This window comes from Talaromyces amestolkiae (genome assembly GCF_001896365.1).
Source record: "Talaromyces amestolkiae strain CIB chromosome Unknown scaffold4.1, whole genome shotgun sequence".
Taxonomy (NCBI): domain Eukaryota; kingdom Fungi; phylum Ascomycota; class Eurotiomycetes; order Eurotiales; family Trichocomaceae; genus Talaromyces; species Talaromyces amestolkiae.
In genome coordinates this window covers 609,499-635,259 of record NW_024468040.1, presented here as the reverse complement: position 1 = coordinate 635,259, position 25,761 = coordinate 609,499, and the positions used below count along the sequence as shown (strand labels likewise).

Below are 25,761 nucleotides of genomic sequence, written 5' to 3'. Positions count from 1 at the left end.
CAGACCCTTCGGAGTATCGGCCAGTTCATGTATCAAAACTCGTCATGTTTTATGAAACCAGTTCTTCCTCATGTCTAACCGAGCGGTGGTTTTGTGCAAATTAACCGACGGATTTGTTGTTGATAGGTAATCATGAGAGTCGTGATCTGTACTGCAGCTTGCACCTGGTAAATCTGATATTCGGCAAAAAATCTTGAATCTTACGAACAGTTTGCCTGGAAAAATTGCTTAATGATCAAATTAAACGAGATTATTTCATCTCGTTTGATTCTCTAGTAAGATTTAAAGGTATATGCCTAACAACGAGAGCATGTTTAGGATAAGAGCTCTCACGGATATTAACAACAGCACTCTCCTTTAAACCTAACTCGAACATGAAGCTCTTCTCGGACCACGAGCAGATACCCAATCTCCGTGGGGATCAGAGTTCCAGAGAGAAATTCGCTCAGATACTGAACATCCAGTAAACCGGAAATCCTGAGAGCAGCCCGCCGGAAGCTCCTGTTCCCCCTTACCCATATAAGATTGTCTGAGCGCGAGGAACTTGTTATTTTACTTTCTCTTTCCTGTCCTCATGTTGCTTTTTCTATTTGACCATGCCTTTTTAGTGATCATTAGACAGAATTAGTCCTTAACATACAACTATACAGGCTGTTTCCTGCATGTCCAGTTCAGAGCAGTCTATTCGAGCAGAGAGTAGGAATAAGCCATCTCCCCCTTAGCTGGTCTCACCGGATCATATGGTTTATAGTTGATGGAAAGACTTCAAATTTCAGTAGACACAAATTGAAACTTAACAAGGGAAAGAACATTCTTTTTACAATTGATATGATCCGACATCGACATTTGACAATTGGCAAACATCGAAAACTATACAAGTGGCAATATTCACAATGTGCGGTAAAAATCCCTACTCACAAGCACTGGGAATACCATGTATTTTCACTCTCGCATGCATAGGGTGGTGCGCATTGCGTAGGGCCTGTCCATCCCTCGCCGCCACATTGACCATAGTGCGTCTGAGTAGCTGCAGACGGAGAAGTACTAGTGGTACTGGTAGTTGAAGATACCGACGTAGTTGTGGTACTGCTAGTGCCCGAGCCTGCCCTAAACTCAAAGGCCCAGGCAGTTGATGTGTCGGTCTGATAAACAGGAAATGTGACAGAGTTTCCTGAATAGCTGTGAGAAGCAACTCCTTTGTTCTGCAACCCCGATGCGGTAGAGAAGACGCTACTTCCACCGGGGAATCCCCAAGTCTGAATATTAAGAGTCCCGGACGTAGGCAGACCGACTGAGCTAAGATTGTCAATGGTAATGTACCAAGTGCCAGTGTTGATGCGGACACCACAGAGCACGCGCACCACCCCGTCACTGCCAACGGTGGCGTAGACGTCTATCTGTCGATCTCCTGAGCCTTGTGTAGCAACGCGATGTCCTGTCATATTGAGATTGTAATATTCGTACACTGGATATTCGGGCGCCGGAGCATAGTCAGTAGCACCGCATGAATTTGGGTTGGATGTCTTTGTAAGTAGATCAGCAAAGAGATCATGCAGTGTACAGCCACCGCGCCAATTTCCTCGTAGGCCGATAGCATCATAGCGCTCAAATCGAGCGATCCACCAAGCAGCACCTGCAGGAACTTGCTCGCCAGTATTTGCATACTCATTGATATTGATCTGGCGCTCCGGTAGGCCATATTGCGATAGCAAAGCCCCGAGAGTCTGGTTGGAAGTCTGAAGGTCATTGTCCACTGCCGTGGTACCCCCTTCGAGATGATAGGCATACTGATCAGGTATTGCATTGTTCGATTTGATAGCCTGCAGCCAGCTTGTCCACCAAGAGTTGCTTGATGAGGGGCGATAGGCCAACGTCGGCCCTGAGATTTGCATAGCGTTCAAAGCAGAGTCAGAGCGAATCCTCTGATGTGTCCGAGTATATAATTCAACCCATTGAGCTGAAGAGCGTGCCCAAAAGATGGAAATATCTGGCTCATTCCATATGTCGAATACACTGTGGTCCACCATGTTACTTGCCTTAATATCTGACAACAGCTGATCGAGAAAGGCATCATAACTACTCCAGTCACCATTATCGCCCGGCCAATGTGTCGACGAGTTTGTATGATCGGTGCCCCAGATATCATGGGGAAGAATAATGAAAGTTCCCCCAAACTTTCGAGTGACTTGATAGTTGGACAGAGTTGACTGGAACCGTCCTTTATACTCATTTAAGCCCCAGACCCAGCCACGATTTGGCGCATCTTTATAGCGATATGATTAATTGATATCCTTCTTCCCAACTCATAACAACCAAGTAGAAAGGATAAAGGAGAAAAAACGTACCCATTTGAGCGCCACCTCCACGGTTGTACTCGAATCCCATGTTCGTATACCAGTGGTCTGGAATTTGGGTTTCATTGTCCGGTATACCGTAGATGAATCCTGAGGCCAAGTGCTTTGTTGCTCCTCGATTAGTACTAAGATCAACGACGGCCGTGGTCGAAGAAGATTGTCGTCGCGATAAATCAGTAGCAGCAGCAGCAGCCACCACTGTAGCTGCGAAGACTTGAACCACTTGGAATAGAATCATTTTGTCTTTCCACGGATATTCTGGCGGCTTCAGAAAAATATTTTTCAATAGTGAGGACAATCATGTTCTGTTCTTAGGCTTTATATACCTGGACTCAAGCCAAAAGTTATGCCGTAAAGGGTATATACATAATAGCGCAAACTCCTGCGGGATAGACAGGTCGGAAATATCTCGACTTCATCAGAATATTTCAAAGAATGGCCAAGGTGAGCAAAGCATAAGGATCTTGGGGCACCTGAGAAGGGTATAGCTTTAGTCGATAAAATGTATGTCATGAACGTTCACCAGACTTCTTTACATCTTGTGGAGTTCCGATGTCCAATTTGGGCGATCCTCCTGCGGAGGTATTCAGGTCCATGTAATATGTGCAGAGTGGAAAGTCGTAGTGTATTGTATTGTGTTTATCTTGTGTGTCATCATATCTAGGACTCAACTCTAAGGGGGAAGCTGTGCTGACTTTTAGAGGTAAAGCGTGGAAACGAGGCCTCTATGTGAAAAACATCGGAAGCTATGAATCTTTTATATCTTATCTGGAAAAATTCCAAAATACAGTTTCATGGAACTTACAGTGGTCTAATTTAGTGTCTTTGTCCAAAGTCTATAAGAGCTAAGAAGTCAGATAACTTGTAATTTCTTACTTCTAGAGAATTTAGACTAATTAAACATCAATACCTATGACCTTAGGAGAATACCTGTAAAATCATATTTAGCAATCATTCTCCACGGTTGTGGAACTTATCGGCAAATTTTGAATCTGAAAATTCACTCTTGGTGGACAATACTCAGTATTGATTTTTCCTGCAACAAACATTTTGAATTTAGCCCTGTCGATCATGATCCCCACAGTTTCATTTTTGTGGGGGATCTCTGACGAAGTAAACCTACCGTTTCCACGTCTAAATTGATTGTTTGAAGCAATGCGACATTCCGCGAAACAGCGAGGATTCTAATTTCATTTGTCCGTACAAATTAAGTTTCATTTTGATGATGATTTTCAGCGGGGAGAGGAGTTCTCCGGCTAAATTGTTTCATACGTTCTACGATAACTCGTTGTGATTATGACGCTTCGGACATCTTAAATACTGCAATGGAGTCCGCGAAAATATAGCATCGATTCTTGTTCATACCTAGCAAACCTTGATCCCATTATCCGGAAAAAATATCAATGAGACTATAAAACGTATCTATTCCTCTTCCTTCTGGCCCTGCTGAGCTCCACGCTTGTTATCGCAGCTCTGACGCTAGGATAATTCTCTCAGGTCATAAGCAATTAGGGCTCAAATCTAACTAATCGAGTCTACAAATTTCTGAAACCACAAATAATTTATACAAGTCACCAACTATCCATGGTGTATGTTTGTTATTTCATTTAAAAGGAGTCATATTGGAAGTAAATTTACTATGGGTATCTTTTACACCGCAGTGACAGGTATTGGGAATGGGGATCATTCCGGCATTCAGATAGAGTCAAAAGATATTCAACCCAATAGGATTACTTCACACAGTAGATTCACTTATAGACATTGAGAATAATAGGCTGCAATCAATCTTAGTCAGTGTATGGCACTGCAAGAAAAAGGCTGTGATGAAACGGAGTTTTGAAACTTACTGTTCTCCACCTGGCACGTGTAAGGGGACTGGCATTGAGTCGGTCCGGAGTAACCTTGACCACCACACTGACCCCAGTGTGTCTGCAGTGGCTGAGAAGGAGACGTGGTGGTAGTCGAAGTTCCAGTAGTAGTGGATATAGAAGTAGAGGACGACGTTGACGAGCTGGTTACAGCGCGAAGTCGGAGAATTCTGCATCCATCCGCGGGAACACTGACACTGATACTACCACCAGGTGCCGTAACGCTACCAATGGATGTTCCAAGAAGCTTAGAATCGCCTTGTGCAAGTCCAGAAGCATAAGACTTTGCCGTAGCATTATATAGCAACGATGGGTTGGCCGCTGCACCGTTGGTCAAGATGGCTTGAGCTTGGCTATCGTTCAACCGCGAGCCCCAGAGGTCTCGAATCTCGAATTGAACGGACGGGACCGACGAAGAGCCAAAGATGTCCGAGATGCTTGCGGATACCGTGGCGCTTGATCCGCCGTTGTTGTATAACGCCACTACCTGATCATTCACTGAGCTTCCACTTGTCGAAACAAGAGGTCCACTCCAAAGCTGGATGTTGTTCTGAGTCCACCGGTATGTAGCAGCAACTCCCAGAGGATCTTGATTAACAGCAATGACAGCAGGGTTAGCAAGAATGGAATAGTCACTGGCAATCAGTTTGGTCATATCGTTGCCCATAATGAGTGGACTCTTTGCCGCAGCCCCTAAATCATAAAGGTCAGCACGGCTCAAGAGTTCCGTGAGTGTTGGGGAGTCCAAAAAATTGAAGAATCATACACAAGCTAAAATGAGCAACATATTCAGAGTCACTCATTCCTCCATTTCCAACTTCGAGCATGTCAAGATCGTTCCAGCCGCCCTTTACCGAATACGATGAAATCGTAGCTTGTTTGGACAAGATCTGAGTTACGGAACAACCGTATCCGCCGTAGTTTGGCCTGTATAAAATAATATTAGAGGGAAATTGGAAAGAAAGGGGGAAAGGGGAATCATCTACACTTGGCAGACAGAATTTTCCGTGTTGAAGCTGTCCGTGATGTCGCCCGTGATTCTCCAAGAGTTGCCAACAGAAGGCCCCCAGATCCAAGGAGAGTCTTGACCCCAGTTGCAGATTGCGTAGAGAATGTTGCGGCCACTGGCTGCTAGTGCCTTTTCCATGGCCTCATAACTTTTTCGGACAGTCAGCACAGGATACCATCCAAGTGGTTGCGATGTAAATTTGAAAGAGTCATACCGGGCAGAGCTTGCAGCTTGGGTCCCTGCTTCGCCGTTGTTATTGCAATTATCGTATTTTAGATAATCAACACCCCAGCTGGCGAAGGTATCAGCATCTACCGTCTCATAGCCCAGACTCCCCGGATAACCAGCACACTAAAGTCATATGTCAGCCCTGGCGTTCTCTCAACAGGTCAACGGATTCATGGCTAGGAATAAATTACAGTTTTTGTGCCAGCACTGGAGTACATTCCAAAGCCGAGCCCCTGAGCATGAAGCTGGTTTCCCAACCAGGCCATGCCGTTAGGGAATTTTGAAGAATCGGGAATGATTGAGTTGTTAGAACCCCGGCCTGACGACCAGCAATCGTCCAAAATCACGTAATGATAACCCAAGTCTCGTAGACCGGTCTTTACGATGACGCTCGCTGTGTTCAGGATAAGGCTCTGGCTCAGGCTACATCCGAAGGCATTCCAATCATCTATACCACTCGCATCATGTCTCAGCACTTGTTACTCAATCCTTCTGAAAGAAAAATCAGGACACTAACCCCATCCCATTTGGGGTGTAACGGCAAGGCCATTATTCAAGGCTGTTGCGGTCGACGCAAGAATTGCGATTGTGAGGCACTTCATTATTGGCTAACGTATCAATCAAGTCAAAAATGACGTATCCGGCTTGGATCACTGATCATGTAACACACTGGATGTTGAAAGCTATGGGGAGGCAATTGGAATGAGAGGCATTATAAGCCATTTTCAACCTGGAGCAACTTGTATAGCACGAGCCCCGGATTCTGGTTGATGCAACATGGGGTCGGGTGATGTTTCCTTCATTCTTCAATTAGCCTGCTCGATACATGCTCAACGCTCGGTTAATTATATGACGGACATGTGAAGCTATGTTCGTATAGTATCTCAATATATTAGCCTGATTATGGGGCATTTTTTCATCAATGCTGCTCGGTAAATGAAGGTAGAGGTCAATAGGTAAATCACCCGCGGATCTTCACGCTTGCACACGATACCCCGCGAAACCTAAAAGCCACGACCGGCACTATAATTGTACAATTGACGAATTGCGCTCAGTATATGGGCTTGCTCAAACTAGCTTGAGGCACACAGATCAACGCCTTTGGCTTGCTACGCACCATATCGGCTGATTTCAACAAAAATATCTGCCGAGAGTGCATCGGCACTTTACTTATTGGCTGATCGAGACAAATTTTGCTCAGTTCATGGGTAGCATTACAGGTAACGAGACTGGTCAAAGTAAATTAGTTGTTATTGGCGCTTTCTATCTTATGCGAACTGCCAATAATCAAAGTTAAACAGGTATCCTGTTCCGCTACCACCGAAAACAAAATACAAATCCTGGGTTCCAGATGCGCCACTGACGGAGCAGGTAACGGTAGTCCAAGTCTGCCAACCGCCAGTGCTGGGGACATTACAAGTCCCGACAAGGGTACCAGTTGTGCTTCCGAGGTGTATTGCAATGGTGCCGCCACTTGCTGCAGATGCAACCCGTGCTGAGAAGGAGTGAGCTCCTGAACCGAAAGCTACCCCTTTAACTTTGATATAATCGCCATTGTTGATGTAGCCAACGTCAATTCCGCCTTCGCTAGAAACCTCCGTGCTGACACCCGAAGACCATGCCGCCGTTTCGGCTTCCTGTCGCACGTAAGGGTTGAGAGTCCCAATTTGAGATGGACCGGCGGTGGTCATCTCGATCGTTGGGATGGTTCCATCTGAATTGTAGGTGAATTGCTCCACACAAACAGATCGTTGGTAGCCGCCTCCGCCAGGAAGAGCGCCGTTGTGATAGAAAAAGTAGGAGTTGTTCTGGAAATCGATAATACCCTCATGATTGGTGAAGCTGCCTCCTTGAGTCGGCATAATGACGCCTCTATAAGTCCATGGGCCAGTGGCACTGGTTCCCGTGGAATAGCGAATATCCTCAGAACAGCAATCGGCTGCATAAATGATATAGTAGATGCCATTGCGTTTGTATACCCATGGAGCTTCTTCAAAGGTAGTGGGTCGTTGAGCATTGCCCGTTCGAGTGCCAAATCCAGCAGTGGTGAGTGGAATCTGAGTAGGGCTCCCGCTATACGATATCATATCTTGGTTCAGTTTGACGTACCATAGGTCTGGGTTTCCCCAGTACAGGTATGCCTGACCGTCGTCGTCGATAAACACGGTAGGATCAATCTCATTGTTCTCTACAAGCGGTTTGCCGAGAGCATCATGGTATGGACCTGTGATGGTGCTGCTCACTCCCACACCGATAGCCATAGAACCATCGTTGTGCCTGACCGGAGCATAAAAGTAGAATTGGCCGTTGCGAGAAATGACTTGTGGTGCCCACGCATTGGCGTTGGCCCAGGTGAAATTGGCCAGACTCATGGGGACGCCATGATCTTGCCAATTTGCCATATCTGCCGTTGAGAACAGATGCCAGTCTGTCATATTGTAGTAGGTAGCTCCAGTGTTGTCATGGTCCATGAAGACATAAACGCGGTCATTGTATACTATTGGTGCCGGATCAGCAGTATAGATGGTCTGCACAAAGGGGTTGTCGGCTTTCACCACTCCAATACTGAGTAGAGCCAATGGTAAAATGTAAGCAAATCGCTGAAGCAGCGATGTAATTTTGAGCCCCTCCATGTTGATTAGCTACAGCACTCCTTGGTGATGATCAACCTTGAAACTTCGACTCAATTAATCGACTGTGTTCGATTTAAATATCATTCTTTGAAGATGAGTCTGTCTTATCGACTCATAAAGGTCCACTATAGCCAGTAATGCTTTTATCCTATTAACCGCAAAGGATCGCGAGATTCCCCGCTTCCATGTGTCTCACTTCATTCAAATGGAAATAAGGTACGTGAATCATGTTTCCTTAGCCATGTAGCATGTACCACCTCTAATGCAACACTTACTGGATCGACATTTGAATATTGATGCAATATCTTCAAAAATCTTACTCCGCACGTTTGGGTGAAAATCTGGAGTCGCGACTTGTGTTTCCTCTTCATCCGCATTAGCCTGGTCTTTTTTGACGCTTGCTCTGGTGTGACGATCACCTGCAAAGTTCCAACTAGCTGCCCGAGTTCACAAGACTGACTTTACTAGACATACCTAGGCGCGCGTGCTTGTTTCTATTTGACAGCTGACTATACAATCTTAGTATTACGTTGGCATGAAGGCGCACGAATATAAGGGGTATGTCGGAATGATTGACGAGCCGGTGTAGAATAGGAATATGTGATTGATCGTCTTTATATCTTCTTTACCCTCTACTTTACGACCCTTACAACTATCGACTCTCTAGGCAATCATATCTAGATCCTATCGATGCTGATCATGATTTGTAGAGGGCTGTGTTCTTGGCTGTAGCGATTTCGCACTGTATACCGTATGTGGAAATTAGGGCTAAGAGCACGTGAGTGAGAATGGGATTAATACAGAGCTTCAAGCATACAAATTGTAAGAATCACCAGTGTGCTCAGGTCGATGATAGAAATAGTAAAGTGAATGCAAGAAAATGTTATGGTAAGATTTCAATCACCTAACCTTATGAAAACACGATGATGTGTGAGACTGGTATCTTAAAGAATTAGATATACATCCGAATGACAGCTAGATATCGCCTTCAGCATCGGCCTGCCAAGGACATCAAAGATATCGCTGCATGTGCTATATTTCAATGTTGAAGGCTGAGTTGGTTAAATACGAATACATATCCAATCACTGTATAGTCGCATCATAGGGTTGTGGCCACAAAATGTTAACACAACAAATACATTTAGCCTATAAAGTCTCAATAGCCCAAGGTAAAAGAATTTTCAATGCGTTATTTAGGTATTATTAAACCAACGGCGATTCCAGACTCCATGCTAAAATTGTACACGAGTACATGTCCATGCGTTGATTGAACGACATTACTATCATGATGAAGCGGACTCCTTCGGCGCATCCCCACGGTCTGGCCTCGTGAAACGCACTTTCGTGCCCTCCGAAGGCTCTGAAGGCGCTACCTGGGGCCTTCTCCGGACATTTCGCCGTATAGTCTTTTCTTCCAACCCCAGGGCACGAGCGTCCGATGCCCTAGCGACCCATTCACCCTTCTTTTTTCGCAAGCCCAGCTCCGCCATATGACTATAAATCTTTTTATAGCGTTCCTCCCATCTTGCTTCGCGCCTTTCTCTCTCTTCTTCCGTCGGCTGCCACTTACTTTTCAGGATCCGTCGAATGGCCTCTGGCGAGATCTTGAATTGATCTGCAAGGACCGGCGTGGTCCATACGTCGGGTTTCGTGGCGTGTAAATGGCGAATTGTGTCTAAAGAATCTGGTGGAAGCTTTTTACGTGGATGCCAGCCTTCCTCGAATTTCTTCTCGAGCGCTTCTTTTTGGGTCTGCCAATGTGGCCGTTTCACTTTCTTCGCAAAGCCTAACGTTTCTAACTCGGCTTTCTTGGTGCTGATTTTCTTCGTTCCTTTTTTCTTCTTGTCGTCACTTTTTGGTTTCTCCGATGTAGACTTTGGATTTTCTTGCGTCTCACCCGGGGTTTCGGTTTTCGTGGAGGTCAATTCGGTGAGCACGTCACGATCAGGAGCCTTCGTAGCTATGGCATCGTAAATCACAAAATTCGCCCCGCTTGAGGCTTGGGAGGTAGAAAAGGATCTGTTTGATAGTGATAGCCAGGAGCTCGATAAGGACGGTCTTGTCACTCGATGAGTGTATAAGTTGATGACCGAATGATCTGCATGTTGTCGAACAAGCTCCGTACGGTAGACACCTTGAAGGACATTCGACAGTGTCAGTCGTCTAGATGCAGCGCAGACAGCCATATTTGCGGCTTGAAAGAATGAATGAAAGGCAAGGTGAAGATAGATTGAGAAGAAATACTCAGCGGGAAGTCTCAAAAGTTAAGCAGCTCAGGAAAGTGGGTCTTCTAGCTCCGCACCCAATCTGGCTAGCGTGGTTCATCTCATCTTCCCCTTCCTCTTAACTCGCTGTCTACCAATTTTACTGGACGATATAGGACCTCCACTGCTCTGAAAATACTGATGGCCTTATATAATGCTTGATTGATGACCAATCATGTGGCGGACAATGACGGAATTGGAACTCAGGCGCAACAAACACAAAATATAGAAGAGCGGGGCCTTCACAATGTGAAGCGGCCATGTTGAACAACCTCAAGTGCTTGGAAGCTCATGATGGTCGCTCAAGCTGGAAAGCATGGAGTTTACTCGCTTGGGGGTTCGCCATGTTTTGATGATGCGATAAGTTGCGGCGGGKGCAATGGCTGAGGTTCCAATCACAATTCATCAGCATCTGAAATCAGTGATGGATTGTCGTTGTTTGGAGGTTTGAGTGTGCTCATGGTACCTGTGCCGGTTTTGCTGCACCGGTATGCGTGTGAGGTTCGGAAGTCGAAGTATAAGATTCAGACGAGGAATTCCGAGGATTAGCTGCCGCCTACTCCTTGGAGTGATGGCAGCAAGTGCAGAGAACAGATTTCTCAATACTTTACATATTTTAGACACAATTCCAAATACGATATAATTGATATTAAACAAGTATTGTAAGCGTGCTTCACTATTTATAGAAGCGTTCGTAACAGTTCTTCCCGCGCGAAGCCCTAACCGACCCAATGCGGCATCTTGATCCTATCTAGGCAATTAGACTCCTCTCCTCTTTTCCACGCGAATTTGACACGCAAGTGACGCAAACCTGCAAAATTGAAATTTCCAAGGATAATGATCCATTCATTCCGATTTCGGTAAGTAGTACCCCTCCTGCTAAGACTTATTTGAGCCTTCCTTGAGGTTAAAAGCGGCAGGAATAGACTTAATTGATCCCTGAAACATCTCCACTTGGCACTTGCCAGCATTTCATGAATCATGATACGACGTACCCGAATCATGGGCTTCGGGGTTGCCGTACGTTTATTTACCGGAAATATCAATAAGCGTAAAGATAGTAGTTTGAAGAAGCAAAAGACTCGGAAACTTCTAGGCAATCTATCTATCAATCTGATCTCGCTATAGCGGTAGTTCTAAAGGAGAATATATAGAAATACAAAGTGAGCGTTGTCAGCCCAGCGACACGTTCAAGCTTCCAAGCTTGTAGTGATGACTAGGGGCTTGGGTAATTTAGTAACCACCGCTGTGAACGTGTCTGTTGAATCCGTGGCTGTGCCCGGCCTGGAGAGTTCCGCTGCCGCAGTGCGCGCCTGAAGGGTCCCATCGGCACCCTGATTTGCCTGGTGGGGAGGAAGAGGCAGTTATTGTAGTTGCTGTTGTAGTTGTTTTGGGTGAGGTGGTGGTTGGTGCAGTTGTTGAGGTTGACGTTGATAAGGTCGTTGGTGCAGTGGATGCTGCTGCTGTTTCCGGTGTAGGTGACGTTGGTGATAAAGTTGCTGGTGAAGAAGCATACGACGTTGATGAAGTTGTGGAGGGTGCCGACGAACTCGAGGTTGATACCACTGCTGCCACCGTCGAAGCAGCTTCCGAAGAGCCAGCAGCACTTGCATCCCTAGAGAGAGCAACAACCTCATAATTATAATTGCAAATGCCTGAAGTTTCAGCCACAACATTCTTGGTGCCCGTCGCTGCAAGAATCGTGGTCGTAGCCCCATCCGAACTAGTTTTTACAACCTCGACGCGCTGTGTATCAGCGCTYCCAGCCGCAAGACCCAAAACACTTCCACCGTTAAGACCAGTGACACCCTCAGCCGTCCCAATCAAATTATTGTTACTATAGACATTGATAGTGTAATCACTGCCCGAGTCTGGGAGGATGATAGCATAGTTGATTGCATCCTGTGCATTCTCATGTGACCTTGGCAATCCAATAGAATCATCCGAGCACGATGCCGTCGTCAAGAGCGTCCTGTACCACATCGTACCGACATTTGATGATGCAGTAATCTCACTAATAGCTGAAGTACCGTTCTTGTACGCAGTGATGAACGGTGAGATGACCTTTTGCCAGCCTGTATGATCAAATCCGCCGGCATATTCATAAATGTTGGTGTTGCCGAGGGACTCGTTCCAGAAATTTCCGATGTAGTGCCCTTCGCCGGGGTCGTTCCAGGTGATGACTTCCACGAGGTCTGGTTTCAGATCAAGAATCTGGCCCATGCGGACGTAGAGGTTGGATTCGCCTCGGCGGTACCAGTTGTCACTGGTGTCGAGGTGCTTGAATTGAAAGGTTGACAGTGCTTTATGTCACGAGGTTAGATCAATTTCTTAGATGAATCAGAGAGGAGAACTCACGCATCATATAGATCTTGCCAGCGTTATGTGCAGCATCAATCATCGTGCTGTCTACAGTATCACTAACATTTGCAAACCCAGCATCCTCATACGGCCATGCAGACTCCCATGAAAACGCACCATCCACAACACTAAAAGTATCAAAGAAGCTGTCTGGATAGCCACTCGCATCATCAAAATCCGGCACAAAAAACACATCAACACCCGCAGCACTCGCAGCATCCTTGAAAGTACTTTGCCATCCCGCATTCGGACTCGAAGACCCAAAAGTGAGCTTTCCACCATCAAAGGTACTCACAAACGGTTTGCTGTCATATTGATAGTAGTTGTTGTGACTAGCGTATTGTTCGAGAATGGGTAGGAATTGAGACGGATCCGAGAAATGGCCCATGTCGAAGCTGAAGAAGAGTTTAAAGTCTGTACCTGAGGCGGCAGTGAAGAGTGAAGCCACAGCCTCGGTAGACCAGTCTTCGGTACTCATGAGGTTGAGCGCAAAGGCGTCGAAACCGACGTTGATGGCATCTTGTATGTCGGTATTGGCGTGGTCTTGCGTTATGCCTCCGACCTATAGCCGTCAGATAAGAAGATGTAGTTTGCAATGTGAAAATGAAGAGGTACCATATAATGGGCAAACACGGCGGCGGCAGCAGCATGGCGAGCGAAAGCTGCTGCCCCCAACAGTACTGCACTTGAGGCTTTCATAGTGCAATTACCCAGGTGTGTATAATAGCCGATAGTACCATTACTTGTCCTTCTAAAAAATGTAGTAGCGACTTATTTTCTGGGAGATCAATGCAATATAAATAGTGACAAGAAACATATATATAATTGACAATTATTAACCAGATTAGACGATTAAGTGCTGACAGCTTCTATCCGATACCTGGCATGCCTTGCACGAATTAAGTACTACGCTGGTCTCAAACCATTGTTCGATTTCACCACATGGGGCTATAAAGCGGCCCATAATACAAGTGACGATCTGTTCGAAGTAACCTCTTGGAGATTAAGAGGCTCGTATATTTCAAAAGTGAGATCTAGGCGGTCCACGCTAAAACATGAAACAAACCATGAGGGGCGGGACACTATTTAGGGTTACAATATGCACCTTGGGAAGTTTGGACTAGATATTTAGACTCTTGGCTATGCGCATATCTTGTGGGAAATCAAGTTGCTGTTGTAGCTGTCTTTACAATGTAGGCGAGTAAACGACTTGAGAAAACAATCTCGGTGGTTGTGACATAGACCGCAGAGCTATGATGTGTTCCGTGGGACCGCGATATTGAGTTGCCGGGAAATAGGACTTACTCTTGGGACGATCTCCATATGAGAATTCGCCGACGTCTCTGTGTAACAGCTTGCCCGTCAAATTCACTTGTTATCGATATGACTGTACCCCGCAGGATTATGTTCTTGAACAATGGCTTTGGATGTCGGAGAACATATTCTTTCTCCAATGAGAAAATGTCTCGATGTTGCCGCCAATTCAGAACTTTCAAATGATGACAGATCGCTTGATAACCTCAGCCGTCGTTGTTCCCTTAGGGCTGCGTCAATTGACGATTTGAAAGAGCGTTGCAGAGAAACAGCTTCTTATAGAGCAAGACTATGCGCCGAGACCTGTAAGTCGATGAAACTAGCAATGAGACAACAGCGTTCTAAGACATATATGTAGGTTGAAAATTGCGAGCTGCGGACTTTGCGAACTGCTTAGGCTGTTTACCCAGCATGAGCGAGTCATGAATCCCTAACCTAATGAAGATCATCCCGAATCTCGTAGGTTTATTGCGTCGAGATCATGCGGTGTCGGCAGTGTTAAATTGCGATGCAAAGCCTGCTGCCCTTGCTGCTGCTCATTTTGCTGGTATGTTGGCGACTTATCGCGAAAAGGGAGCATTGGCCAATTCTAGTTTCCCACAGGCTTGGGCAGGATCCGCGCACCACGGCTTCTACGGAGTGGACGAACACAATCGTTGAGATTCTATCCAAGGGATTGCTGATGAATGTGAACCTTATCGCCCCGGTTTTGGTTCGAAGAATATCAAATACAAAAAGACCTTGGTGAACATCGAGGAGTATGATTGTGAGAAGTTGTGGGCTGGAAATGCTCAATGCGCGGGATCTGCGCTGATAGCCAATTAGAGCGCGACAACCAGGAGCCCAAAAGAGTAAGAAAGGCCGCTAGCCTGAAACAGGAAAAGCACCAACAAAAGTTCGTGCCAGGTCCGTCAGGCCGTCAACCGAAGCTCCCCTGCGTCGGTCGCTCCTTCCTTCTCCACACCCGCTCTCAACATCGAACCTCACCAAGATCAACGATCATCAGTGATCCTCTTCGAATTCACCTCGCTTCAACCTGACCGCTGTCTCTCTCTTGATATCTAACCTTCTCGTCTCTCCTTAATATCACCCTGCTCAACTCACAATTCCATCACATCGAGTTCATTCTGCGGCTTACTTTCTTCTCATTGTTTACGTCGGAAAGATCCTACCATCCCCTCATAGCGAAACAAAACAGTTCACGAGCTCACCCCTCCAACGAACAATCGTATTCCAATTTCTTTCCAAACTTGCAAGCGCAACCACATTCATATCCGAGGCTTAATTAGGCTTATCTGACAATTGTCGATCAAACCAAACTAATGATATACAAATGCCTCTGTTGTTAAGCCTCACGCTCGACCTGTCCCGGCCCTCGACATAGGCAGGGGACTCACTGGCCGATGTGATGGCCAGCACCCCGTGGAACACAAAAAGCAAAATACCTGGATCCGGCGCAACTCTCAAGATCACACCTGCCAATTCACCGGTCCTCAGACCCGGCACTCGATCACCCAGTAAGCCCTCACCGCATCAGTCTGTTTTATCCCTACAGACCGTGATTGGCACAACCACCGCCACACCCAATGGCTTTTCCTCGCACGAACCTAGCAGATCGTTTGCCCTATGTGTGGGTTCCGCCGCAATATTAGCAGATATTGATATAGATGGGACTGTCAATCAACGTTTTTTCCGCGCACGCCCCACCGCCACCCCTGTGAACCCTGTCGTCTCATTCTACAACCAGCCCGCGAGTCCGACAACACCAGACAACCGCGTCAGGTCCGTTGCAAGCAGGGTAGGGAATGGCGGAGGGATTTCTCCTGCTGCCGATTGGGCGGACTCGAGTGGCGCTCGAACATGGACATCGCGCGAAAGGATCAAGGCGGTTACAAGTGTCGCAATTAGCCCTAATGGAAGGTTCCTAGCTGTTGGAGAGGTATGACTTGCAATTCTTTTTGATGACTTTGTGGAAATTGTTAACAATTGATTCAGACCGGCTATAACCCTCGAGTCTTGATCTTCTCCACAGCCCCCGATGCGCCCCGCGACATACCTCTAACAGCCTTGACGGAGCACACGTTCGGCGTGCGCAGTCTCGCATTCAGCTCCAACTCACAATACTTGGCGACCCTCGGAGATATGAATGACGGATTTCTGTTTGTTTGGCAAATCAACTTGCGGACTGGAGCCGCGAAGCTTCACTCGACAAATAAATGCACGTCGTTTATTCGCGACATGTGCTGGATGGGCCAAACACTGATAACGTACTTCTACCACCTCTGTGTATACGAACCATACTAACGTGAGATCTAGTGCCGGTGTACGCCATGTCAAAGTTTGGAGGCTTGACTCGCGGCCTGGATCACCTTCCAAATTACGTCCGAACAGCGACAACTTTTCAAGCTCATTTTCAGGCAACCCGAAAGCCTTATCAGGACGGAACTGTCTTTTGGGCTCACTAGGAGAACATACCTTCACCTGCATAGCTAGCGTGTCTGATTGTGAAGCTATTATCTGCACAGATAGCGGCGCGGTCTGTCTACTCGACGACACTGAGGGTAACCAGAAATTGACACTCGTCAAACTTGTGCCGTTTGGACTCACTTCAGTTACGGTTGCTCCCGAATCTGGTACTGTCTGGCTTGGTGGTCGGGGAAGGAAATCCTTGAAACTGAGAATGGAAGACATTCGAGAATGGACGAAACTGAGGTCACCATCCCCTTCTTCTCCTGTCGACACTATCAATCCCAAGGGCAAAGTACCAACCTTTATTTCCATAGCGTATCTTGCAACCCATATCGTAACGGTTGATTCGACAAAAGCTATCCACGTGTGTCCTGTTGACGCGTTCGGGAATGGGGATGACGAAGAGATCCTTCGAGACAGCCTTGTACCGGCTCATCGGGACCAGGTGTTAGGTGTCGGACCGCTAAAATTGCCAAACGTCTACATGGCTGACTTTTTCACATGGTCGTGCGAAGGTTCAGTCAATTTCTGGGACATGCAAGGTCGGTGCCGAGCTTCAAAAAAAGTCGAGCTGGAACAATTGGTCTGGGGCGAAGACGAAGTCGCCAATGAATTAAAAGTTATCCGGGTCGCTGAGGATACTAATACTTTTGTCTCGGGTGATCGATATGGTGTGCTTCGGTGAGTCTTTGTCCAACATGTTATGATTTTGTCGATATACTGACTTGAGAAGAGTTCTATCTGCGGAGCCGTGGAAGTGCCTTAATGAGGTGCGAGCTCACGGTACGGAAATTACCGACATTGTCGTAAATTCCACACCTGGACTCTGTCTAATAGCAAGCTCTGGGCGTGATCGCATGGTGCAGCTATTCAAAAAGACCGAGGAAACCTTTGAACTGATTCAGACTATGGACGATCATGTAGGAGCAGTTGGACAGTTGCTCTTCATGAATGACGGAGAACGGTTGCTGTCATGTTCTGCTGATCGCACAGTCATTGTCCGTGAAAAGGCCACTCGCGATGTTGACTCGTCTACGGTGGTTGCATACCTCATGTCTAAAGTTATTACTCTCAAAGTGTCACCTCTTTCGATGACAATTACTCCCGGCGACCCAGATAACCTGGTGCTGTCGACAATCGACCGACACATACAGCGTTTTGATGTGACCTCTGGTCGGCATGTCCACTCATTCAAGGCCACCGATTTCGAGACCAACGACGCTGTTGTCATGAGCTCCTTGACTGTAGCCAGTGAAATTCCTGGGCAGAGCCCCCGCATACTCGTGGGTGTTTCAACTACAGATAAATCAATCAGAGTCTACGACTTTGAGCGGGATGCCTTGTTAACTAAAGAATTCGGCCATTCGGAGGGTGTCAGTGATATAATCTTGCTAGAGCGAAGAAAAGACAATACACATGAAGTTGGTCGCACACTGGTCAGCACTGGTCTGGATGGAGTGGTCATGATATGGGACCTCTCGATACAACAGCAACAGGCACAGGAATTATCGCAAGGTAATATTCGCGATGAAGAGGAAACTCCGTCAAAGGAGTTAGTCGCCGCGAAGCCTCCGCTTCGTCGAATACTCTCCAGGTCAGAGCTCGCCGGTTTCCGCCAGGATGGCCTTATGGCAACACCCACGCCAATCCGAGAACAGTCCCCGCCACGCATACGCAAGAAGACCTCTCGTTATACACTTACTCCATCGTTACCTAGAAATATAGGGCGTAACGACTCACCACCCCCTCTACCAAACCTTCGCCGATCTCCTGCTCCAGTTCTCGACCCTAGAAGGTCGCCTTCTCCACCCAGTCCCAAAACCAGGCTTATCAACGGCGTGAATCATCGTTCAAGCATAAACAATCTCCGCAACTCATCTATTGATTTCCGATCATCAACTCGGTCGAGAAACTCCACACCAAGTGAATTCGGAAGTCTCAATATGTCCACGGAGCAGGTCTGCCGAACACTACGAGCCTATCGCAAGAAACTACACAGCTCAACAGAGTACCCTCGAGGCGCGAAAGAGCTAGAGCGAGAATTGAATTTGACTGTTCACGCTCTCAGCGAACGAGCAGCCCGACACAGCTCCAGCCCTGATACGGAGATTGACAGCAGCGAGAAAGAGAACAAAGATAATCATACCAGTAACGGCATCGCCGTTCATAAACAGAGCGGCAGAAAACAAGCATCCTCTTCATCATCTTCCACGAACGCGTCGTTGCTGGCACCGAGCGCGAAATTGACCAAGGTCGCAAGACGGATGCCTTCTACACCGTTACTTTCCACGAAATCCGGCACGAGGCAGGTTTCTAGAAGTCGTTCGCTGGATGCTGATGGCGAGGGATGATTTACTCCGTTTTCACACATTCTATATTTGCCTTTTTTGCTTGTTGCTGCGTTTTCGCGATTGGCACTGGGATTCTTGACGGACATGACAGTCGATTCACGAAGGTCTTTTTTTCTTCCCATCCGCATCTGAGGCTATCTCATGGCGTTCTTGGTTTCGCTACTATCTGATTTCATCATTCTTTTCGCCTCAACTTTTCTTTATCACTTTCCATACTACAATAATTAGAAGATACCCAACCCCTTTAAAAGAGAGCAATTTCGGAGTCAAATTTTACTTTTCGATTTCATTTACTCCTTTTCCTTTCTTCGTCGAAGATTAACTTTATGAATCTGAAATAACCATGTCGTATGTAAGCCATTTCTCGTACTTGCTCTGTAGAATCAAGGCTAGGCTACCACAATCCTCTCTCATCAATTGCGACAACTCAATAGCTTTACGTGCCCAGCGCTGAGAGTCTGTTTGTTGGCCACTTAGGTACAGATCGACGGCGTAATTGAATGATTTCGTGCTAATGTATTCGAGCTCATCGTCTTTGATTTCGGTGGATGCGGTGGTGTCCTGCGCAGTGATGAGGGCTTGATTGAGAACTATTTCGCACATGCGGATGTCGTTTCTGCGGTGCTGGAGGCATAGGTCGAAGATGCATCTGATCAAGCTGAAGCGTTTAGTGTCGATGCATTGCAGGGCATTAAGAAGCTCCTTAGGCGAGAAGTTAGCAGTTGTTCTTTAGTAGATAAAAGGGGTGGGCTTACTTGTAGACTGCGTAGGGCATATTCAAGGGGCATCTTCTTGGCTGTCAGAATCATATCTACCATTATTGAGTGGACGTGGTCACTGTCGATCGTGGATGCCGTTTTAATGAAAGCCTCGACATCTGGCCATTGTTCCAGGTATATAACAGCTTCGAGGTAAAAACACAGTATCTCGTAGCATATCTCAATCATGGAAGCATCGAGGTATTTTGTGATATTCGGTGCATCTGTGGATGTTGCCACGAATTTTTGAATGTCTGTGTATCGGCCAGTCATCACAAGGTAGTAAGTTCTCTTGACGGAGTCAATGATCATATTTTGATATAAATGCATGTTGCTCACCTTCATATCCACATTCTGTTCACTTCGAGCCATGTTGGTGTAGATGAGCATTCCGAGAAGATTGCATGCAATTCGACGGCAATTTAGTTCATATTTGACATCATTCCCAACATCATTGGGGTACATATCAATGAGCTAGGATTCAACAAATACGTTAGCTACATAGCTCAGTCATACATCACTTCGATGTCATACTCACCTTGAAACAAACACCCAGAACCAGTAGTTGATGCCTCGCAATCCAGTCCCTTGATTCTAAGAGCAGCACATAAGCGCAGCGAACAAACCAGTCATGGTCATTAGAATCCGAAGGTTCCTGGCTGATTGCACTGCTCACTACTTACACAGTTATTGATTGAAAAAACACGAGATTTGTAATAGACAGCCACTCACCCCAGGTCAAAAGCTTACACATCAGCTCTTTCAGAGTTTCTACATCTTCAGGGTCGTCTCGTAGCTCATAGACTATGAGCCTTATCAAAGCTCTAGTCTTGAATTAGCCTTCAACTCAGACAATCTTGATTACCGACATACCGGTGTAAGTCCAAATTGATTGGCTTTTTCTTTGATACAATCGAGTACTCTACAAGTGCTTGGGCACTTTGTAGGGCTTTTCGTCTAAGTTGAGAGGACACTGTTACTGCTGCAGCAACGGCAGCCAGAACATAGCGATGTTCCCCATTAGCTAGCTCAATGAGAGATGCCAAAAGACTTGCAGCTATCCTTCGTTAGCCCTCATATAACTTTCATAGGTGTAGCAGTACCTACCCGTATTAATGTCGGAATCCCTGAGAGACACCTGATACATGATGTATATTGTTGTTTGATCCCTTTCTGCTTTGGACAGTAGTTCCCATGTTAACTTGACTTCTGTATGGTCACCAGTTTGAAACGAACAGTCCATTGACTTTCTATGCAATGTTGTCAGTATCCAAGTATCTGACTCAGATTAGTCCTTGGTGGTATACCTTAAAACGTTTGCTTTATTTGTAGGACTAGCTGGATCAAAGAGCCTGTTTCGGCAAAGACGACACCATGATTGAGCTTCGAGGTAATCACCATTCGAGCAAGCAGATTCGATATACTTCCACATGACCTATGTTCATCGTCAGTATAGTGAATATCATAACATTTGTTTGAGGATTTCTACAATCAAAGCTGCATTGCTCGCTGCAGAACTCATGGGCTCCGCAAGAATTTCATTGAAAGTGTTTGCAAGATCAGTCAGGAAATCCAGTGATTCAGGATGTTTCCAAGGTGGAGCAGGTACAAGGCGCAAGAGGGAGACGAAGTTCTGTTGTATCCATCTCTCGTCTTGTGCGAACATATCTATTCTTCGATAAAGCAGCCTCAATGTCGTCATAGCATTTTCAGGGCTGATCAGTCAGCATTTTTATAGAGATATTTCGACGCTGTTTGTCTTACCATTGAGCTCGGAGTTTGAATATATACTGCAAGCATCTTCTTGGCTTAGCCATTTTCTTTCAAGGCCTCCAAAATCGAGTAAGTTATTGATTCATACCTCTTGAACTTGTCCTTGGTAGGTTCCATGGTCTCGATATACTTGGTCAAGACTTTAGAGTAGAGTAAGCGATTTGCTTCGCCGAAGGTTTCAAGGTGAATGTGGAGTACTCACTTTGGAAAAAAATAATCCTGTCGAAAACTTCCTGTCTAGACGCTACCTCAAGTTGTAGAAAAAGACCTAACGGGCCATCTAGGTCCTATATACCGGACGAGTCAGTACTCAGCAAATATCTTTGGCACTCTAGCTCACCTGTTCAGTTATTTCAAGAAGTTCACTTCTAAGACGATTGAAATCTTTCGACATGTCTTCTAATTCCACAGTTGCTTGGTTCATCAGTACCATTTCCCAACCCACGATTTAGAGGCTACTCACCAAGAACATAGAAGAATCCCGAAACCAGTGTTTTATACTCAGGAACTTCATGATGACACTGCCGTAGGATGCTGAACGTTTCTGACAAGTTATGCAACAATGACTCTGCGAGCTCTCTAAGGCCATGCTTGACTGCTAGCCGAAACGCAGACAAACGTATACTAACATACTGCTCTTGAGAACCCAAACTCATCTTGGCCACATCTTGGGGTAAGCATGCGAAGTGCGCGTCAAATTCCTTGATGTCTTCATTCTTCAGTGCCTGTACACGTCAGTCGTCTTGAGCCGTTTAACAAGATCAATGATTCTTACCATCCAAGCACACAGAAAATGATACCGAGCTATGACATCCTGACCATCCCAATCAGCCAGCTCGCCCAGATCAATGGAGTTGACTTTCAGAGCCGCTTGTTGAAGAAGATCAGTAGCTTCGACTATCATGCTTGAACCTAACGAAAGATGAGCTGACACATCATCATGCAGGTCCTCAGAAAGGAACAAACCTAAACATATCTCGGCGCTTCTGACCAGCACCTGGAAAGTTTGCCAACCAGACTCCCCATCTTCCGAACAGCAGCACTCCAACATCCGACACACAAGCAGCGGAACTATCACACTCCCAGTCAGTATATGTCGACCTCATACATTAGTATACAAGGTATGTATACCAGTCACAAGCCCCCCTTTAACCTCATCATCTACCCCAACCCTCCTCAAAAACCGCACAAACGCATTCCACAACGCCGTCGCCGAGCAATCCACCAACCGCAACGACCTCGACGAAAACCTCAGACTCGATGCAGACGTGGTCAGAGACTGCATTGTTGTACTCAGTGTGTGTGATATGTCTGCTTCTTGCATCCATGCCGAGAATGATTGAAGTGACGCGTTGTCGTTGTCAAGGCGGGACATAATGTCTGCTGTGAATGCTGGGATGAGGTATCAGTGTTAGGATGATAGGAGCAGTTGTGATGAGATGGGTATGGAGGACGAACCGCATATTGAGATAGCGTTCTCCTCCTCGTCGATGTCCATGGTTGAAAGGTCAGGAGTGTTGTTGAATGGGTTTGTGAGTATCTTGTCTTTTTTCCTCGCGATGTTACGATTGTAGACTGTTATAGGTAGAGTTTCTTCAAGAAAATGAAGATTCTGGATTGTGTTCGACAGGATGGAAGATGATACTTAACCAGAAAGGAAGGAACGGTAGAGGACTGGAAGTAGCCATAGTCGCGCCTTCCCCTTCTACCTACGGACTCTACCCTGAACATGCACCTGGGCTTACTACAGAAAACATTCATATATTCCAGAAAATGGAATCCTGCACTACAAAACATCGACCCCGCTGTACAAGCCAGCAATATATCCAAATGGTATCAAACTAATAGATCCAAACGCTTATCCACAAAAACTTATTGATAACGGCGACATCGACCAGAACACGAAAATTGTTCGTTCATATATACAATTCAGGTCAATGATGATGACGCCTCTCAGAGGGAAGGAAATTTCCAACGATGAGTGCCGGACTACCCCATTAATTAGCATACTTCTTTCAAAGTCAGGCAAAAAGGAAAACTTACATGGCATTCGGATCGCGGCGAATAGTGAAGGAGAAACAGCATGGGATGCCTTTCGTTGAATCGTCGTCATCCGGGCTCTTGAGTGTACAGCTGGTAAGCATCGCCTTTTGAGAGCCGTCGAACGCTATGGCGCCAAACTTCTCCCAATAACTGACGAGTTGGTCCTCTGTGATGATTTGATGTAAAGCAAGTTTGCCCTATACAATCAACGATATTAGTACTTAAACACAAATCATGGTGAGGGCTGGACGAACATCTCTCAAACTCTCGATAGGCACATTGATCAACTCCGCCATCTCTTTGTTCCCGCGAAAGATCTCGCCGGTTCGTCGCCAGCAACAAGCCGGAATCGCCATACTAGCAAAGACGCGATCGTACTCCATCAGACTACGCTCGAACCACATTTCGGACAAGACAAGTTCGATATCGGTCAAACTTTGCATTCGCTCACGGAATTTGGGACGGAATTTATCGAGTTGTCGTAGGATCTTGTGGCGTAGGGCGGGCTGCATGTGTGATTCCATGTACTGGTTTAGTCGTGCGTAGCCTTTGACGTAGTTGAATGGCCTCAACATGCCGGCTTCGTACTTGGCTTTGAGGAGTTTGTTCATTCGTTCTTCGGGAGGGTCCATGCCAGATGGGTCAGCGGCGGTCATGTAATAAATCTCACGAGCCTTGTCGGTAGTGACGGCCGAAGTAGCTAGTCGCTGAACTGCGTTGGCTTGTGGATTTGTTGCTTGCTGTGGTGCCAATGGCGCTAGCTGTTGCTGATGCTGTTGTTGCGGTTGTTGCTGAGAAAATGGTACAGCATTGCTATTGATATTGGTGCTCATATTGATTAAAGAAGAGTCCGCGAATAGTCCCTGAAGCTCTTCATTTCCATACATCCCGTTGTCGTCAAGTAGACTGTTGTTGAGAAAATCACCCAGTAAGTTGTACTCGTTAGTAACTTCAGGGGCATTGAACATGTATGACGGATGGAATGTATGCATGTCCTGAAACCCATTGCTTTGTCCGTTCATTGCCCAGTCGCCGCCTCCTGAGCCGCCGGTATTGTAGCCAAACACTAACAAAAAAACAGAAGATAAGCATATGTCTGAAACTGATTGCGAGGTGGGTTGGGTACCAGTCTTACCCTGCTGATTGTTCCCCGGTCCGGCCGTAGGTTGAATTGCAGCGGGTTGAACGGCCTGCGAAGGGTCGATGGTAGACGGGCGAATGCTCAACGATGAGTCCGACAGCATCGACTGATTCCCCGTGTCAGCCAGGTTGTGCGGGTTGGCAAAGTCGTTTCCAACAACCGCGCTATCTTCGTGGTCGCTACGACTGTTCTTTTTGGCGGGTTCGCGCGGCTCGTCATGACACAAGTGGCCGATGTTGCGCTTGATGCATCGGGTACATGGTCGTTCCTAGAAATTAATACGTTAATACAACCGTTTTTGGACCAAAAAAGAACAACATACCGAATCGCAAGTCATATGCTATTCACACGATTAGTCAGTATTTCTCAACCTATTTAGCTACAATCCGAACTCACTGAACGTCTGCAATACACACACGCTATACACAATCAGTGAGCACATCTCCTATCCTCGGCTGTTACACGACAACTGCACAACACATACCATGGTTGACTTTGCGCCTCTTCTTCGGCGACGCATGCGCTTGGCCTGCAGCTGCATCAGCCTTGGCGGGATGATGTTGGTGTCGCTCAGTAGAAGAACCTTTACCCGCATTATTCACTCCTTGCGACGACGATGCATTCTCTATATTCGGTTTGACGTCTTCCTCTGCTCCTCCTGTTCCAGTCAACGCGTGTGGTCTGGGATCGGGGGCGGCGGTCGCGATGGTTTCCGGCATGGTTGGCGAATCCCTCCGACAATGCGGGGGTGGGCGTTATCAGGAAGGAATGCGAAAGAGCAGAATCGCTGCAAATCAGTAGTATCGCAGTACTACTATGTACCTCCTACCGATAAGCTAAAGGGCAGCAAAAGAATGTATGTAGCAATGCGATCGCGAAATGTTCGGCCTTTGTTGGAGTCGAAAGAATAAAGAGATGGAAAATGTGGAGTCGAATTTGACTTTGGTCTTTGGCCCAGCGATTTATGGTTCTTTCGGCGCGGTTGCCGGCTACTCCAGACTTGTCCAGGTCTTACGTATTCACACTACGCATCTGTGCCGAGTCATTCATTGTTCATGAGTGCACATGTACCTGGTAGTGGCTATAATTGTCACTATACAGTCTCTCCAGGAGACTTGGTTTGTGCAGATCGAATTGACGAACTTCAGTAAATTACATGTGTACGCAACCAGTCCCCATTATAAATTTTCTATAG

The 25,761-nt window shown here is 46.5% G+C and overlaps 6 protein-coding genes across 6 annotated transcripts; 1 reads left to right on the top strand and 5 right to left on the bottom strand.

The window, feature by feature from the left end:
- Positions 1–914: 914 nt before the first annotated feature.
- BHQ10_002800 (uncharacterized protein) lies at positions 915–6,061 on the bottom strand (the record flags this gene model as incomplete). Its single annotated transcript, XM_040874986.1, has 8 exons — positions 915–2,263; positions 2,346–2,576; positions 4,202–4,915; positions 4,989–5,149; positions 5,209–5,379; positions 5,446–5,582; positions 5,651–5,907; positions 5,977–6,061. The coding sequence occupies 8 exons, from the start codon at positions 6,059–6,061 to the stop codon at positions 915–917; spliced, it is 3,105 nt and encodes a 1,034-aa protein (XP_040731304.1).
- Positions 6,062–6,727: 666 nt separating this feature from the next.
- On the bottom strand, positions 6,728–8,092 carry BHQ10_002799 (uncharacterized protein; the record flags this gene model as incomplete). Its single annotated transcript, XM_040874983.1, has 1 exon — positions 6,728–8,092. The coding sequence occupies one exon, from the start codon at positions 8,090–8,092 to the stop codon at positions 6,728–6,730; it is 1,365 nt and encodes a 454-aa protein (XP_040731303.1).
- Positions 8,093–9,375: 1,283 nt separating this feature from the next.
- On the bottom strand, positions 9,376–10,278 carry BHQ10_002798 (uncharacterized protein; the record flags this gene model as incomplete). Its single annotated transcript, XM_040874982.1, has 1 exon — positions 9,376–10,278. The coding sequence occupies one exon, from the start codon at positions 10,276–10,278 to the stop codon at positions 9,376–9,378; it is 903 nt and encodes a 300-aa protein (XP_040731302.1).
- Positions 10,279–11,572: 1,294 nt separating this feature from the next.
- On the bottom strand, positions 11,573–13,416 carry BHQ10_002797 (uncharacterized protein; the record flags this gene model as incomplete). Its single annotated transcript, XM_040874981.1, has 4 exons — positions 11,573–11,971; positions 12,028–12,659; positions 12,715–13,279; positions 13,333–13,416. The coding sequence occupies 4 exons, from the start codon at positions 13,414–13,416 to the stop codon at positions 11,573–11,575; spliced, it is 1,680 nt and encodes a 559-aa protein (XP_040731301.1).
- A 2,023-nt stretch (positions 13,417–15,439) lies between these two features.
- Positions 15,440–18,851, top strand: BHQ10_002796 (uncharacterized protein; the record flags this gene model as incomplete). Its single annotated transcript, XM_040874980.1, has 5 exons — positions 15,440–15,970; positions 16,027–16,298; positions 16,348–17,181; positions 17,234–17,283; positions 17,338–18,851. 5 exons carry the CDS (start codon positions 15,440–15,442, stop codon positions 18,849–18,851), a joined length of 3,201 nt encoding a protein of 1,066 aa, XP_040731300.1.
- Positions 18,852–19,175: 324 nt separating this feature from the next.
- Positions 19,176–25,285, bottom strand: BHQ10_002795 (uncharacterized protein; the record flags this gene model as incomplete). Its single annotated transcript, XM_040874979.1, has 20 exons — positions 19,176–19,553; positions 19,607–20,083; positions 20,148–20,284; positions 20,342–20,433; positions 20,483–20,666; positions 20,717–20,859; positions 21,471–21,522; positions 21,585–21,669; positions 21,723–21,781; positions 21,846–22,107; positions 22,158–22,294; positions 22,349–22,453; positions 22,514–22,774; positions 22,841–22,935; positions 23,426–23,622; positions 23,680–24,491; positions 24,561–24,834; positions 24,889–24,906; positions 24,963–24,985; positions 25,051–25,285. 20 exons carry the CDS (start codon positions 25,283–25,285, stop codon positions 19,176–19,178), a joined length of 4,026 nt encoding a protein of 1,341 aa, XP_040731299.1.
- Positions 25,286–25,761: the final 476 nt, after the last annotated feature.